At 33.6% G+C, this 14,643-nt stretch overlaps 1 protein-coding gene across 1 annotated transcript; it reads left to right on the top strand.

Moving 5' to 3' along the window:
* The first annotated feature begins 3,844 nt into the window (after positions 1-3,844).
* LOC140956834 (E3 ubiquitin-protein ligase BIG BROTHER) lies at positions 3,845-9,217 on the top strand. The gene is made up of 7 exons (XM_073413716.1): positions 3,845-4,475; positions 4,914-5,127; positions 5,296-5,330; positions 7,355-7,399; positions 7,883-8,010; positions 8,636-8,744; positions 8,945-9,217. The coding sequence occupies exons 1-7, from the start codon at positions 4,350-4,352 to the stop codon at positions 8,993-8,995; spliced, it is 708 nt and encodes a 235-aa protein (XP_073269817.1). The 5' UTR covers positions 3,845-4,349; the 3' UTR covers positions 8,996-9,217.
* Positions 9,218-14,643: the final 5,426 nt, after the last annotated feature.

Raw genomic sequence — 14,643 nt, 5'->3', positions numbered from 1 at the left:
AGCTTACGTCACACTCCCTTTAGCCCTAGCCCACCTAAAATTTAAAATTTAATTTTTTTCCACCCAGGTTCAAGCCTGACTACTCGGGACAGCGAGTTTAACTCTAGCTCGACTATTCAAGGAGGGAGTGGTGATGCCTAGAAAAGGACGCATGTCATCCTTGGACTCGAGTGGGGGAAGAAAGACCAAGAGCCCAGACCTAGTACCGGGAGACGAAGAGGAGACCGAGCTAGAACTACCCCCGGTAAAGTGACTGTCTACCCTACCTCGACCATCATCTTCACCCCTAGCATACAGCTACCCGAGAAACATGATAGATCTCTAAATTCTCATACAAGCCCGCCTCATATTTTTAGTCAGGAGAGACACGAAAAACTAGGTCAACTGATCATGGACCTCTCCACCAATAATCGCTTGACACGTTCTCTCATGTCCACAAGATCGTGTCGAGGTCGAGATGTAGGCCACGTCCTCACATCATGGCCTATATCCGAGTATCTTGAGATGGTCACCGTCTTTGGCACCCTATAAATACCCTCGACAAAGGTAAAATCAGGTAGTGTAATTCATTCTCACAAATACTTGTAATACTCACTTACTAAAACACCAAATTTCCTTTGCTTAAATACTTTACTGACTCGAATGTCAGAGTGGCCACACCAGAAACTTTTCTGGAGTCCCACAAACATTTTCATGTTTGAGTGTGTGCAGACCACCTGAACTGGGTTCATCATACCAAGTTAAGAGTAGTCATAGGGAAGGGACACACTCTAGCCCAGGAACCATCTCACCCAATTTTCCCAGATACCATCAGTTGCCAAAGTTTATCTCACACTATGGTACATATTATGAGGAGAATTTTGTAAAAGTATCATTTTTTCTCGACCAAGATGCAGCGGAAGTTTAAAATTTTCAAAGAAATTTTAGTTTTGACAATCCAAACATTTTTGGATGTCGTATGATTCAAATACATGCATAGGATGTTTAGAGTTATTATCTTTGCATTCTAACGTTGGACACCAAACTATTCTTGATTTCAAGCAGAGATAGTATTTCTTGTAAATTTCTACGAACAATCTATAAGAAGTTGTCTTTCTTCAATCTCCAAGAATTGGGTCCACGATTTAAAGTTGTCCCTTTTCTAGCTTGTATTAGAAAACTAGAAATTATTTGCGTTGAGACGAGATCTTCAGAAGAGGATGAAGGTGTCGCTGCACTGTGGCTGGCGACAGTGCACAGTATCTGTGGAAGAGTCCGACCACAAGTCACCTTTGGACTGTTGGTTGTCGAGTGATATGTTTTTGTGTGGAGAGAGAAATATCTAGCATCTTAATATGACATATATTGTTATATTTATAATTTTCTTGAACTAAGTTAGAATCTTACTAGGACTCTAAATTAGAACCCTAACATGACTATGAAGATTGAAACTTAATGGGACTCTTACTTGAGATTTTCACCTTGCCAAAAATTTCCACTATGTTTCATTATCTAACCCAGACTCCTACTAGTCGAAGTTGTATTAGAATTCTCCAATATAATCATTCAAATAATACATGTTGAGTTATGATCTCATGTAGTATTTTCATCTTTTGACAATACAATAATTAAATATCTATTATTTTAGGCTGTTCTAGAATATTTCATGATAATTTTATATTGTATTCAAAAGTACTTAATTAATATTTAATTAGCATATTTTAAATTAACTAATTAAATAATTGTGATTCCGATAATCTCGATCGACTATATATCAGACAACGTCAATTTGATGAGGATATGAATCTCATAATTTATAATGAAATGTAAAAATTTTAATCTTTTCACTGACTCGTTTTTTGCAGTTGCCTAGTTTGGAACTCCTTCATTAAATTAGTCAGTTACATTCTCTTCACAAAAATAGCAGTCGAACTAACTTCTACAACTTCCAAATATTGAATACACTTACAAACTTCTTCTTAAGCAATATGTTGATATCCATCAAACTTAATCATCAAATTTAATTCTTTCCCTCTCATGATGTTTCTCATAACACCAGATAGATTTACAAGCATAAAAAAGTATTAATCAAAACTTAAGTCTTAGTTTGAGAAGCTTTTTGTGCAACGATTTCACTTGATTTTCATTGTAATAACCATACGAAATTTGAAATAGCTATTCGTTTTTTTGAAATTAAATATTTGTACCATAATTCAATAAATTTTTTGAAATTTACCATAATTCAACATTTTATTGAAGGTATCGTGGTAGATTCATCTTCTAAAGCCTATATTCTCTCACAGTGACATGATATTCGGTATTCCTCTTCAAATGGGATACCTTTCATAAATATATCCTATTTATTTATTTTGTGATGAAATGAAAACCCGCAACCATTATCCTTCGATGCTCAATAGATAAACTCTTGAACTAACACAATAGCGTATAGATTCTATGTAATTTGCATCACAATGTTGTTTTCAACTTGGTTTATTGACTACCAAATGTCCAAATATATATAGCTAGGTTCATTTTCCATTGGTCTTTTGCAATATTGAATATTCTAACAAAAATAATATATAATTTCAAATCTTTTAAATTATCCGAATAAGAAGAGTTTTTATGTCAGTACCATATATTGTTTCAAAAAAAAAAAAAAAAAAAAAAATTCATGTATGTACTCGAAGATTGTGTTATGCATGCCAATTTAATAAACACTAGACGAACACGTCAATCTTTTAGAAAAAGAAATGGTTTTTTACTCTTTCCAAGGCAGTCAAAATAGTAATGCATGAACTCAAGAAACCCTGAAAATATTGAAAATGCAAAATACTACAAAGAAACAAATAACTTTCCGACATTATCTCCATCCTATCAACTTTTGACAGACCAAACACTTGGGATTTGTGGGGACCTACCTACACTGTCTTTACATTGTATGTATACTACTGCATGCTATATATATATATATATATATATATATATATATGACCATGGTTCACATCATCTTTTTTGGATGATTACGATTACTGTTATGATTATGATTATCGTTACGATTAATCAACAATTAAGAGAATATTATAGATTTGAAATCAATCAAATCAAATACAATTTTAATTTATTGTTTATCGGCTAATTAGATGGTTAAAATTTTTAAATAATTTTACAAAAGTCCAAATTTAAATGTTTGGTTATGTACTTAGTTTCAGATAAATGCATGCTTTAATATTTGTATTAGTTTTAAGAAGTTATGGATAATATTACTGAATTGAGAAAGAAAGATAAAAATTAGAAATAAGTTATATTTTCACGAATTTATATCCGTAATACCGTTTATATTTACAAATAAAGTTATGTTTTGACATAAAAAATAATATTTTTCATGAATCGAGTCGGATCGATCATNTTGGGGAATGCGGCTCTGCGCACAGTTCTCATCGGCTGTGAATATGGCTTTACATTCACATGCTTATTTCCCATTTGCCTCTCCATTTTGTCTTTTTTCCTTTTTAATTTTTTTTTTTTATGTTATCTTTCAATATAAAAGACACACTATTAAATTAAGTTATATTTTGCTATCTTGGTTTTAAAATTTAGGTCAATTAATAAGATTATATATAAAAAATTAGTTTGTTATAATCAAGGCGGACCAAATTCAATTACTAAAGTTTTAATAAAAACAATAATAAGTAAGAAAATGTTTATATTAATTTTATAAGATGGACGTGACATTTTTCTGAGGTTAGGTTGTGTTAATGTATTAATGAATTTGTACAAGAAGAATGACAAAAGTAAAATGGAAGAAGAATAGAATTAAAAGTGAGTTTCCATTTTCCCAATAGCAGTTTTTGTTTGCGAGCACAGACACAGACACAGACACAGACACAGACAGAGTCAGAGAGAACCGTAAATACACGAAAATGGTGGGAATGAGATGAGAAGAGAAGGGGGAGGCGTGTGTCTCAAGTCCGCCAAAGCTGCAGGAACAAGCACTCGCACATCCGCTGCGTGTGACTGAATGAATCATCTTCTGGTGTTGGAGGAAAATTTCAATGGGTCGGTACATCGTCGAGCGTAACCTGTTCCTGTGAGTTGAAAATCTTCAATGCTGTTTGTTCGACTGGTTTTCTGGGTGTGAGAGAGTGTGGTTACTACTGCATGGGGAGCATAAATGCGTTTATTCTGATTGCGTTTCTTTCTCGAAGATTTTGTCTTTGTTGTGGCCTTTTGGGTTGTGGTTTTCGTCGATAGTGTATTTGATTCAGTGGTTGTCTGGGGTGCGCAACTTTGGGGAATGTCTCAGTGAAAGCTGAGGGATTTCGGAGTTTCAGTGAAAATCTTTTTTGGCCTGATAGCTATCGATTACGTAAATGAGTGAAAATCGGGATTACACGGATGGCGGCTGTCCTTACCCTGTCTCTGAGGGTTTTATGGATTTCTTTGGGGCCGCTTCATCGGCGGCACATTATGTACACATGGGACCGATGAATGATCAGGTGATTTCCTTATTTTAATTTGAAATAGAGCACTACTCACTCTATGGATGAAAACATGCCTACTCTTCTGCTATGTTTGTACTTGCACAACGATTATCTTTTTCCCAGGAATGACAAGCGCTGTGTGCAAAAGGAAGAAGGGACTTGTGGGTTTGTGGGGAGGCAATGTCGTAGATAATCAATTATGTTGGTATTAATTAAGAATTTTCTTCTATTCTATAAAACCTAGACCACAATTTAGACAATAAAGTTACTGTGTACCAATGCTGATACTTTGTAAACAATCGGGCATCACACGAGGCCTTTTAAATCACTCCACATTGTATTTTTTATGGTTCATTCTCGGGGTATTCAGTTGCTTCGAAATCGGATGTTCTCTATACTGATTTGAATATCACTTTAGATGATGAAGAAATTTACTGTCCGCCTTTTGTTCAGGAATCTGCATATTGGTCAATGCACATGAATTCTTCGTATGAATTTGGTTCGGAAAGTACATCTTATTATGGTGGCTACGGAGGAAATCCAGGAGTGGATTTTAGCCGGAGGGCTTGGGAATACCCTTTAATGATGAATGCAGAAGAATCTATTGCAGTAGGTATACCATCACAACAAGATATGGTTTCCATAGTGCATCCTATTGCAGAGGAAAGTAAGTTTCGTTTTGATTTTCTGTTTCATTTCCAGATGATGTGAACGGTGAATTTGATTGATCAAGTTAGTTTGAAAAGACTTGATTTATCTTGCCCATTTTCGAGTTCTGAGCAAGTTATTTTTCTTTCTTTTTTAACGCGCTCTTTCAATGTTTCCAAAACATCAGGCTCAACAAATAATCAAGATGATCCCGATACTCAGGTTAGCATTTTAATTATCCTGGTTGAACATGTTTGTATTGGAATGAATGACAAATAATAAACGGCGTGAGCTCTACGCTTGAGCAATCTGGAACCCATTACATAAGTTGAATGTCTTATTTGTTCTGTGGATTTGTGATTTATAGAAATGCTGAAAAAACCTAGTTTCTGCTCTCTTGGTAGGGAAATTAGATAACCTTGAGTTTAAGTTTTGGATTTCATAAAGACTAAGATTATGGGAGTTTCGAAAGCATGGACACTTAGAATTATATTAGAAACTAAAAGCAACACAAACATGGGGTGTCTAGGACCTTGGAGGCCAGGGGTGCAGAATATCGATGGAATCCTGTTTGATTGAAAATGTAAAATTTGATATTAATTTACAAAAGTGAATTTCATATTCTGAAAATATACTCGAATCGAGGTCGATGTTAATTTGATATGAGTATCATTTCTAATGTGCAAGAAAAATAATTATCTAACACAAGGTCAAATTTTCACACAATTGTAATTCAAAGTGATATAACTTATGAGCTAATAAATATGTTACACTTCAATTCTGTGAAATATAATTCATCACATGTATGCATTTTCTTATACCTTTCTAATATATTGTATCTTGTCTTTGTTTTATTGTAATCATATGTATAAATTTTATCTCTACTATTATAGTTTTTATCATAAACGGCTAAGCAATAGAGATTTTTGAAAAAAAGTCGACATTTTGATTTAATTATAATAATTAAATCTTCTCATATGCGTTATTTTTTACTTTGTCATTCAATTAGAATATATGTGTAGATCTTTTTCTTTTAAGTTATCGGTTTTGATTCGATTTTAATTCACTGTGAAGCCATAATTCTTTCTTACAACCGGAAATGCATGGGATGAACTGATGAAATTTTTTAATGGTTACTAGTCAATCAGATGAATTTGAAGCTCGTCAAGGGACCGTCATCACTATACTCTTCCCCTAAAAAGCTTTAATTAGAAACAAAAACAAGTTCCATCTTCTTGCATGTGCATTCATGACTTTCATTATTAACTGAAGTATGTTCAGAAAGGTTTGGAAACAATGTTTCTGCCTACTGACCTTGGATAATGATAGATACTGATGGCTTAATGCCTAAAACTGTTGATTGTTTTTCCACATTTTGTTATACATGATAGACCCGTAGTTGTAACAAGCGTGCCGCCTAGGTGCAAGGTGCAACCTACGCCCTTGGGTAACCACCCAGGCGCTGATCTTGCAAGAGGCGAGCCCATGCGCACGCCTCTAAGGCGAGAAAAAGCGCGCTTCTGTGCAAATTGTTTGTGAGCAATTTTTTTCCGCTTTAACATAACTCAAGACCAATAAGATTAAAAACGTAACCTTCTAACTATTAGAAAACCTTGCATGTATGTATTGGCCGACTTTATTCCATCAATCTCTAAACGCAGAGCACTGTCTTTCTCCTAATTTTAATCTGCACAGCCTTAATTTTTTTCTTCTCTTTGCAGTTTCAATTACAGTGCTTCTATATTACTTCTTTAATTGTTGCAGTGCTATCTTTCTTTTGTTTCTTTTTATTTTTCTTTATTTTATAGGTACTTGAGTATAATAGCCGTCACTCTTTTTCTTTATGTTTTTTTAATGCAATTTAATTCCAAGATCTATCCAAATTTTCATCTAATGTTTTCTTTAAGAAGACAAATAGGGCTAACGATTAGGTAATTGATTCTTTTTAAAAAAGAATTACATTGTGTATTTGCTAATGAAATTTTGTTTAATTTTAATTATTGTTTAATATTCTGTGAAACCTATTGCAATGTATATAAAATTTAGTTAAATTCACCTTAAATATGTGAATTCTAACAATTTATGCTTAACACACCTTACTTTGATAAGACGCGTGTCTCGTCTTGCACGTCAAGCTATTGGATATTTGTGTGTGTTACTGCGCCTTGCGCCTTAAATAACTATAGATAGCCCTATCACTTTCTGCATTATTTTTTAAAGTTCGTATTTTGTTTGTATTATTTCAGGTCATATGGCAAGATAATATTGACCCTGATAGCATGACTTATGAGGTAGAGGAATCCTCCTTGCCTTGTATCCATTCCTCTACAGCTTTTCTTTAATAACCCATACTCTCCATCTTTATATTTATTGAAAGAATATTTAACTCTAATGTGAGGGCTGCTCCCCTCCCGTACGATGACCTTTCCTTTTTAACCTGGCTATTTAAGGCTGTAAACACACGATATGACTGTAAAGCAAATGATCTCAGCTTAGATATGATGCTATGAAGTTGAATGGGAGGATTACAGTTTGCCTATGAAATTAAAGAAAAATAGATATTATGTATGTTATTACTATTATTATTTTGACATTTCCACATGTCTGCTGAATGAACTATGCATCATGCTCTGAAGAGACTTTAAACCACAGCCTTACAAGTTATTGCTGGAAAACACGTAATTTACATTCGGAGGCCACTTTTCTTAAGTTAACATGAGAGAGCAAATCATTTAAGTGGATTATATCCACTGATTCATGTTTTATCCATGTAGGAATTGCTTGACTTAGGAGAGGCAGTTGGAACTCAAAGTCGAGGACTCTCACAAGATGTTATCGATCTCCTTCCAACGTCAAAACACAAATCTGGGGGAATTTTCTCAAGAAGAAAATCTGGTGACAGGTGATTATCTGTGCATGTGTTTCTTTTGTCATAGTCATAGTTTCATATTTTAATCATGTCGTCCTTGCTGTGTTGAATAAAATTCTCTTGTTGACTAAATGATATCCCTGTTTCTTAATTGATAACTTCTGGCATGTGAGGAAGTTATTTTATCCAAAGGCTTTACATCAGCACATAAAAAGATTCTTCTTGCTGTGATGCTATTATTGATATTATGAATTTTTAATTATGAATTTTTACTAGCACGAATCAAGCAAAATTGATTTAAAACAAAAATTGAACAAAGCAAGTATGGACATGGTAGACTTGATCAATATGTGGAAAGTGGTAGAATAAGAGAAAATGGTATTTTATGAAAAAGACAAACTGAATTCTTCATTTCCTCTGCCTCTTGGTAGACTTGATCAATAACATAATAGGACTGTGGCAATTGCTTTTAGTTGATTCAGTTATCAATAAATGAAACTGCGAGATTCTAAATCGTTATTTTCCTAGAATTTTCTGTTTGTAAGCTGTAATAGTCTATTCTGTTTCAGAAACAGATGTATTATTTGCAAAATGCCATACAAACGACGGATTTTCTGTTTCTAAACTGTAACGGTATGTATTCTGTTTTCAAAAACAGATGTGTTATCTGCCAAATGCGATATAAACGAGGAGACCGCCAAATAAATTTACCATGCAAACATGCCTACCATGCTGATTGTTGCTCCAAATGGCTTAGCATCAACAAGGTAAATTTCGCACTGAGTGCTTATGGAAAATACAACTCTGCTCTATCATTCCAAATGCTTTTTTTATAATTCGAAGTTGGTTTCGCTAGAAGTGGACTGGTTTGTAAATTTGAGTCTCTCCCATTCTCTTGGATTTGGTCTCTTCTCTCGAACTTATTACTCAACGGTTTCTGAAAGCTGATTCTGCTTCTTCATTCCAGACATGTCCGGTTTGCAACACTGAGGTCGTCGGTGACGAATTAAGGCATTGATTGAAAAGATGGTTGAATGTTCTTGGTAGAAAGGTTTCATTCCTCTTCGTACGTTCTTCTGAGCTCTCTCTTTAACGGCTAGAAGTAATGCAGATTCTATCATTTTACTGTTTTCATTGTGTAGATATTTTATTTTATTGAAAGTGATTTTATGTTTTGCAAGTCTGGAAACTAAATACCTGTTCATTTTCATTTTTAAATTAAGTCGATGCTGACACGAAACTCTCGAAGTTGGTGGCTTGAAGTTCAATAACCAAGTTAATTTATATTCGACCCCATTAACTTGTTTAATATTCCAATGTATATATAAATGTATTAAATTTATGGAAGCTTCCAAGTTCGAAAATAAATTTGAGCTTGATTCGAGTTCGATGATTTGGACTACCATATAATGGAAAATATTATTGGGCAGCACAATTTAATTGGTAGGTTTTTCTTCTGATGCTTTCTGCCAAGCAACTTAATCCCCCATGCATGCTGCCCATAACTGTTCACTTCTTGAACATGTGCTTGTTAACTGGTCAGTGACCTAATCAATGTCTACTATGTTGCTCGCACTTCTTTCGTATGGGATTGGAAACTCAGATTAATATGGCTCAATTTTCTCTATTTCTCACTTTTGGAGAAAATTCGATCCAACTAGCTAAGATTTTTACATGCGTCAAGATTCTGTTTTGGTCTTGGATTTTGAGCCCGAGTAATGATACATGTCAAGATCTTGATCCGTACAGATATTTGCCTATATTCAATATTCAAGCATTGACCCACTTCTTCTAGAATTAATTGTGTAACAATTCATATCATTCGAACCTTTTTAATTTTTCCTACAGTCAATACCATCAATATCATAGAAATGCAGAACATATGTTGTTCAAGATTATATATCTGACTTAGCTAGCTAGGCTTACCTTTCTTTCCGATTCACTCTCTGCCGTTGCGTTTTGGACACGATAAAACCGAGATCCAACACTCTCCTGGATTATTTTATTATTATTATTGTGATAAACATTACAATAGGTCGATTTTGTTGAAAATTAATATTTAAAATGTGTATGTTGAATATTTGAATGTTGAAAATAAGAGTTGTAAATATTGAAAATTAGTGTGTGATGATTTAGGTAATGATGATTTTATTTTTGGATTATTTATAAAAATTTTCTATAAATAGATCTCTCAGTTGTGAAGAAAATCACAATTGAGTTGAGAGAAAAATATTATAAAGTGTGTAGTGTAATAATTTTGAGAGTTTGAGATTTTTACTTTTTACCGTAAATTTTTACTTTTTCACAACACGTTATCAGCACGAAGCTCTAAAAGTCCTCCATATTTTTCCAAGCTCCAAAACAGAAGAAAAAGGTAACAAAAGTAATAATATTTATTTTATTGTTTATTTATTTATTGTTTATATATTTACTATATAATATAATGTTATTATAAATAATAAAAATAAATTTTTCAAAAAACTTGTTATAAATCCTGGTAGGATGTTAAGACGACATCCCACACTCCCGGTAAGGGATACGACAAGTATAAAAGTCTATAAGGTTTTTAAACAAAATATCTTATGACACCTCATTATAATATTGTGATATGATATACATAATTATTTAAAACATTACTAATATTATATACACCATATTATTACCATAAAATTATACAAATACATACATTTATTTTCTTGTACACCAACGGTCATAAACGGTAACAAAACGGCTAGTTTTTGCCCTATAAATATGATCTCACAAACACATTCAATCACTCCAACTTTCTCTTCTTCTCTAAAATTATTCTTCATCAAATTTTTGAAGAAAAAAGAAGATGGCTTTCACAAAGTTATTTTTAATTATTTTGGTTATAATACTCACGAATCTTGTACTTATCGGAGAATATCCTCCTCATGTGTTTTCTTTATTTTTACGAATGCTTGTATTTGTTGTTTATCCATTACTTTGTATTGCAATATTCATTAACTAATAAAATGCATCATAATTTTTTTTAGTACCACCATGTCAAACTTGACAAAGCTCGAATTTGTTGCACTCGACATTACGGGGAAAAATTATATGCCATGGACTCTCGATGTAGAAATGCATCTTGAGTCATTGGGTCTAAGCGAGACCATTAAAGAAAATGGTATATCTTCATCACAAGAAAAAGCAAAAGCTATAATATTTTTGCGTCGACATCTCGATGAAGGTTTAAAATGTGAATATCTCATCGAAAAAGATCTCATGGCTCTGTGGAAAGGATTGAAAGAAAGATTTGAACATATAAGGGAAGTTATACTTCCGACCGCCCGTGATGAATGGAATATGTTAAGATTCCAAGATTTTAAGAAAGTCAGTGATTACAATTCAGCGATGTATCGAATAATCTCGCAGCTAAAATTTTGTGGACATGAGGTCACAGAATCGGAAATGCTTGAAAAAACATTTTCCACGTTTCACGCATCAAATATAACTTTACAGCAACAATATAGAGTGCGTGGATTTGCGAGATATTCTGAGCTCATCGCCTGTCTTCTTGTGGCGGAAAAAAACAACGAGCTACTAATGAGAAATCATCAGTCCCGACCCACTGGATCATCAGCATTTCCAGAAGTAAATGCTGTAAGTAAAAATGAATTTAAACCTGGAAACCAAAATCAAATTCAAAGACAAGGTTTTGGTCGAGGTCGAGGTCGTGGTCGTGGACGTGGACGTGGAATTGGTCGTGGTCGTGGTCGAGGCCGTGGTTTTGAAAACAATAGAGATAGTTATTTTTATAACTCATCTCAAAAGGGCGTCACGAACCACCCACAGAAAAGGCATCATGAGAACATGAGTGTTAATGAAAATCACTCGAAAAGATTTGAAAGTTCTTGTTTCAGATGCGGCACTCCAGGACATTGGTCTCGTATTTGTCGAGCCCCTGAGCACCTTTGCAAGCTCTATAAAGAATCGATAAAGGGGAAAGAAAAAGAGACCAACTTCACTGAGCGAAGTGACCGTTTGAGTGATTCAACTCATTTTGATGCTGCTGATTTTATGAATGATTTCTCTGGAAATGATCAATATGTTGGTGGGATAGAAATGAACAATATTGATGCTGCAGATTTTCTCAATGATTTCTCTGAAAATGAACAATATAGTGGTAGAATATAAATGTACAATAATTTATTTTTCATGTATTTATATGATAATGTTTTATTGTACAATTATGATATGTGTTATATTTACATATGTATTGTCATTAATTTTTTTTCATTGCATATTTTTTGAAGTTCAAATATGGAAAATGCTATGAGCAAAGCTGAAGTTTGCATACCCGATAGTGGTACAACGCACACTATCCTCCGAGATAAAAGATATTTCTTGGAACTAAAACCAACAAAAACAACGGTGAATACAATATCAGGTCCTGTAGACTTGATTAAAGGATGTGGTAAAGCACAATTTTTGTTACCTAATGGTACAAAATTTTTGATCAATGATGCTTTATATTCACCACAATCGAAAAGAAATTTGTTGAGTTTTAATGATATATATTCCCATGGGTATGATACTCAAACAATGAATGAAGGGAATGAGAAATATATGTGTCTTACCACATATAAATCAGGAAAGAAATATGTGATTGAAAAACTACCAATGCTCCCTACTGGATTGCATTATGCACATATACGTCCCATTGAATCAAACATGGTAGTTGATAATTCTTCAATATCAACCAATTGGCATGATCGATTAGGACATCCTGGTTCAACAATGATGCGAAAAATTATAGAAAATACACATGGTCATCCGTTGAAAGACCAGAAGATCTTTCAGAATAATAAGTTTCAATGTAAAGCATGTTCTCTTGGAAAACTTATTATAAGATCATCACCAGCCAAAATCCAAACTGAATCACCAATGTTTCTTGAACGTATTCAGGGTGATATTTGTGGACCAATCCATCCACCATGTGGACCGTTTAGATACTTTATGGTATTGATTGATGCCTCCAGCAGATGGTCACATGTATGTCTATTGTCAACTCGAAATTTTGCATTTGCAAGATTAATTGCTCAAATAATAAAATTGAGGAATCAATTTTCCGATTATACAATCAAGAAAATTAGACTTGATAATGCTGGTGAATTTACTTCCCAGACTTTCAATGATTATTGTATGTCTATGAGAATCATTGTTGAGCATCATGTTGCTCATGTACATACACAGAATGGATTGGCTGAATAATTGATTAAACGTCTGCAAATGATTGCTAGACCAATGATTATGAAAACAAAACTCCCTATTTCTATATGGGGACATGCAATTTTACATGCCGTTGCATTAATTCGCATCAGACCAAGTGCATATCATAATACTCCCCATTACAGCTTGCATTTGGTAAAGAACCAGACATTTCTCATCTGAGAATTTTTGGATGTATGGTGTATGTGCCTATTGTACCACCTCAACGAAAGAAAATGGGAGCTCAAAAAAAGATTGGTATTTATATCGGTTATGATAGTCCATCAATCTTTCGATATCTTGAACCTCAGACAGGCGACGTGTTCACAACATGTTTTGCTGATTGTCATTTTAATGAGGAAATCTTCCCAATGTTAGGGGGAGACAAGAAACATACCGAAAAAAAAATTACATGGTATGTATCATCATTGTTACATCTGGATCCAAGAACACAACAATGTGAAAAAGATGTACAGCAAATTGTGCACTTGCAAAGAATAGTAAATCAAATACCATATGCATTTACAGATACAAAAGGGGTAACTAAATCATATATACATGCTGTAAATGCTTCTGCTCTAATTGAAATTCCAAAGAAACAAATTGAACAAAGTCATGATGTCGTAAAACGCCTGAAGCGTGGAAGGCCAGTCGGTTCCAAGGATAAAAATCCTTGAAAAAGAAAATTCATAGAGAAACACAATGATAACAAAATAGAGAATGATGTTCCTGAAGAAACACATGATGATCACAAAATAGAGAATGTTGTTCCTAAAGAAACACATGATGATGAAAATGTTCTGTCAGAACCACAAACTGACGAGAATCATGAAATCTCTATTAATTATATTAATACTGAAAAAATATGGAACCGAAAAGATATAAAAGAAATTGATGATATATTTTCTTATAATGTGGCAATCGACATCATAAATGATAATGAAGATCATGAACCAAAATCTTTTGGTGAATGTAAAAATCGGCAGGATTGGATAAAATGGAAAGATGCCATCCGGGTTGAATTGGATTCGTTAAATAAACGTAATATTTTTGGACCTATAGTCCTTACACCTGAAGGTGTAAAACCTGTTGGATACAAATGAGTTTTTATTCGAAAGCGAAATGAGAAAAATGAAATAGTAAGATATAAAGCTCGACTTGTTGCAAAAGATTTTTCTCAAAGGCCTGGTGTGGGGCCCCTGGTCCGATATCTAATACTAATAATTATAATTGTCACACACCAAATGATTGAGTAAAATACATAATTTGTTGTTCACAAACTTACATAAACATCGTCAAAATAATTTAATTGTCTCAAATGTTTGAAATATAAATTTTCAACATGCCAACATGAAGTAGTGAACCAAAGAAATCCAAACATCATCACATAGCTCGTAAGACCCGAGAATCCCACTCTAACTCGTATCTCCT

The sequence above is a fragment of the Primulina huaijiensis genome, chromosome 14, assembly GCF_012295235.1.
Source record: "Primulina huaijiensis isolate GDHJ02 chromosome 14, ASM1229523v2, whole genome shotgun sequence".
Taxonomy (NCBI): Eukaryota; Viridiplantae; Streptophyta; class Magnoliopsida; order Lamiales; family Gesneriaceae; genus Primulina; species Primulina huaijiensis.
This window is presented reverse-complemented; position numbering and strand designations above follow the sequence as displayed.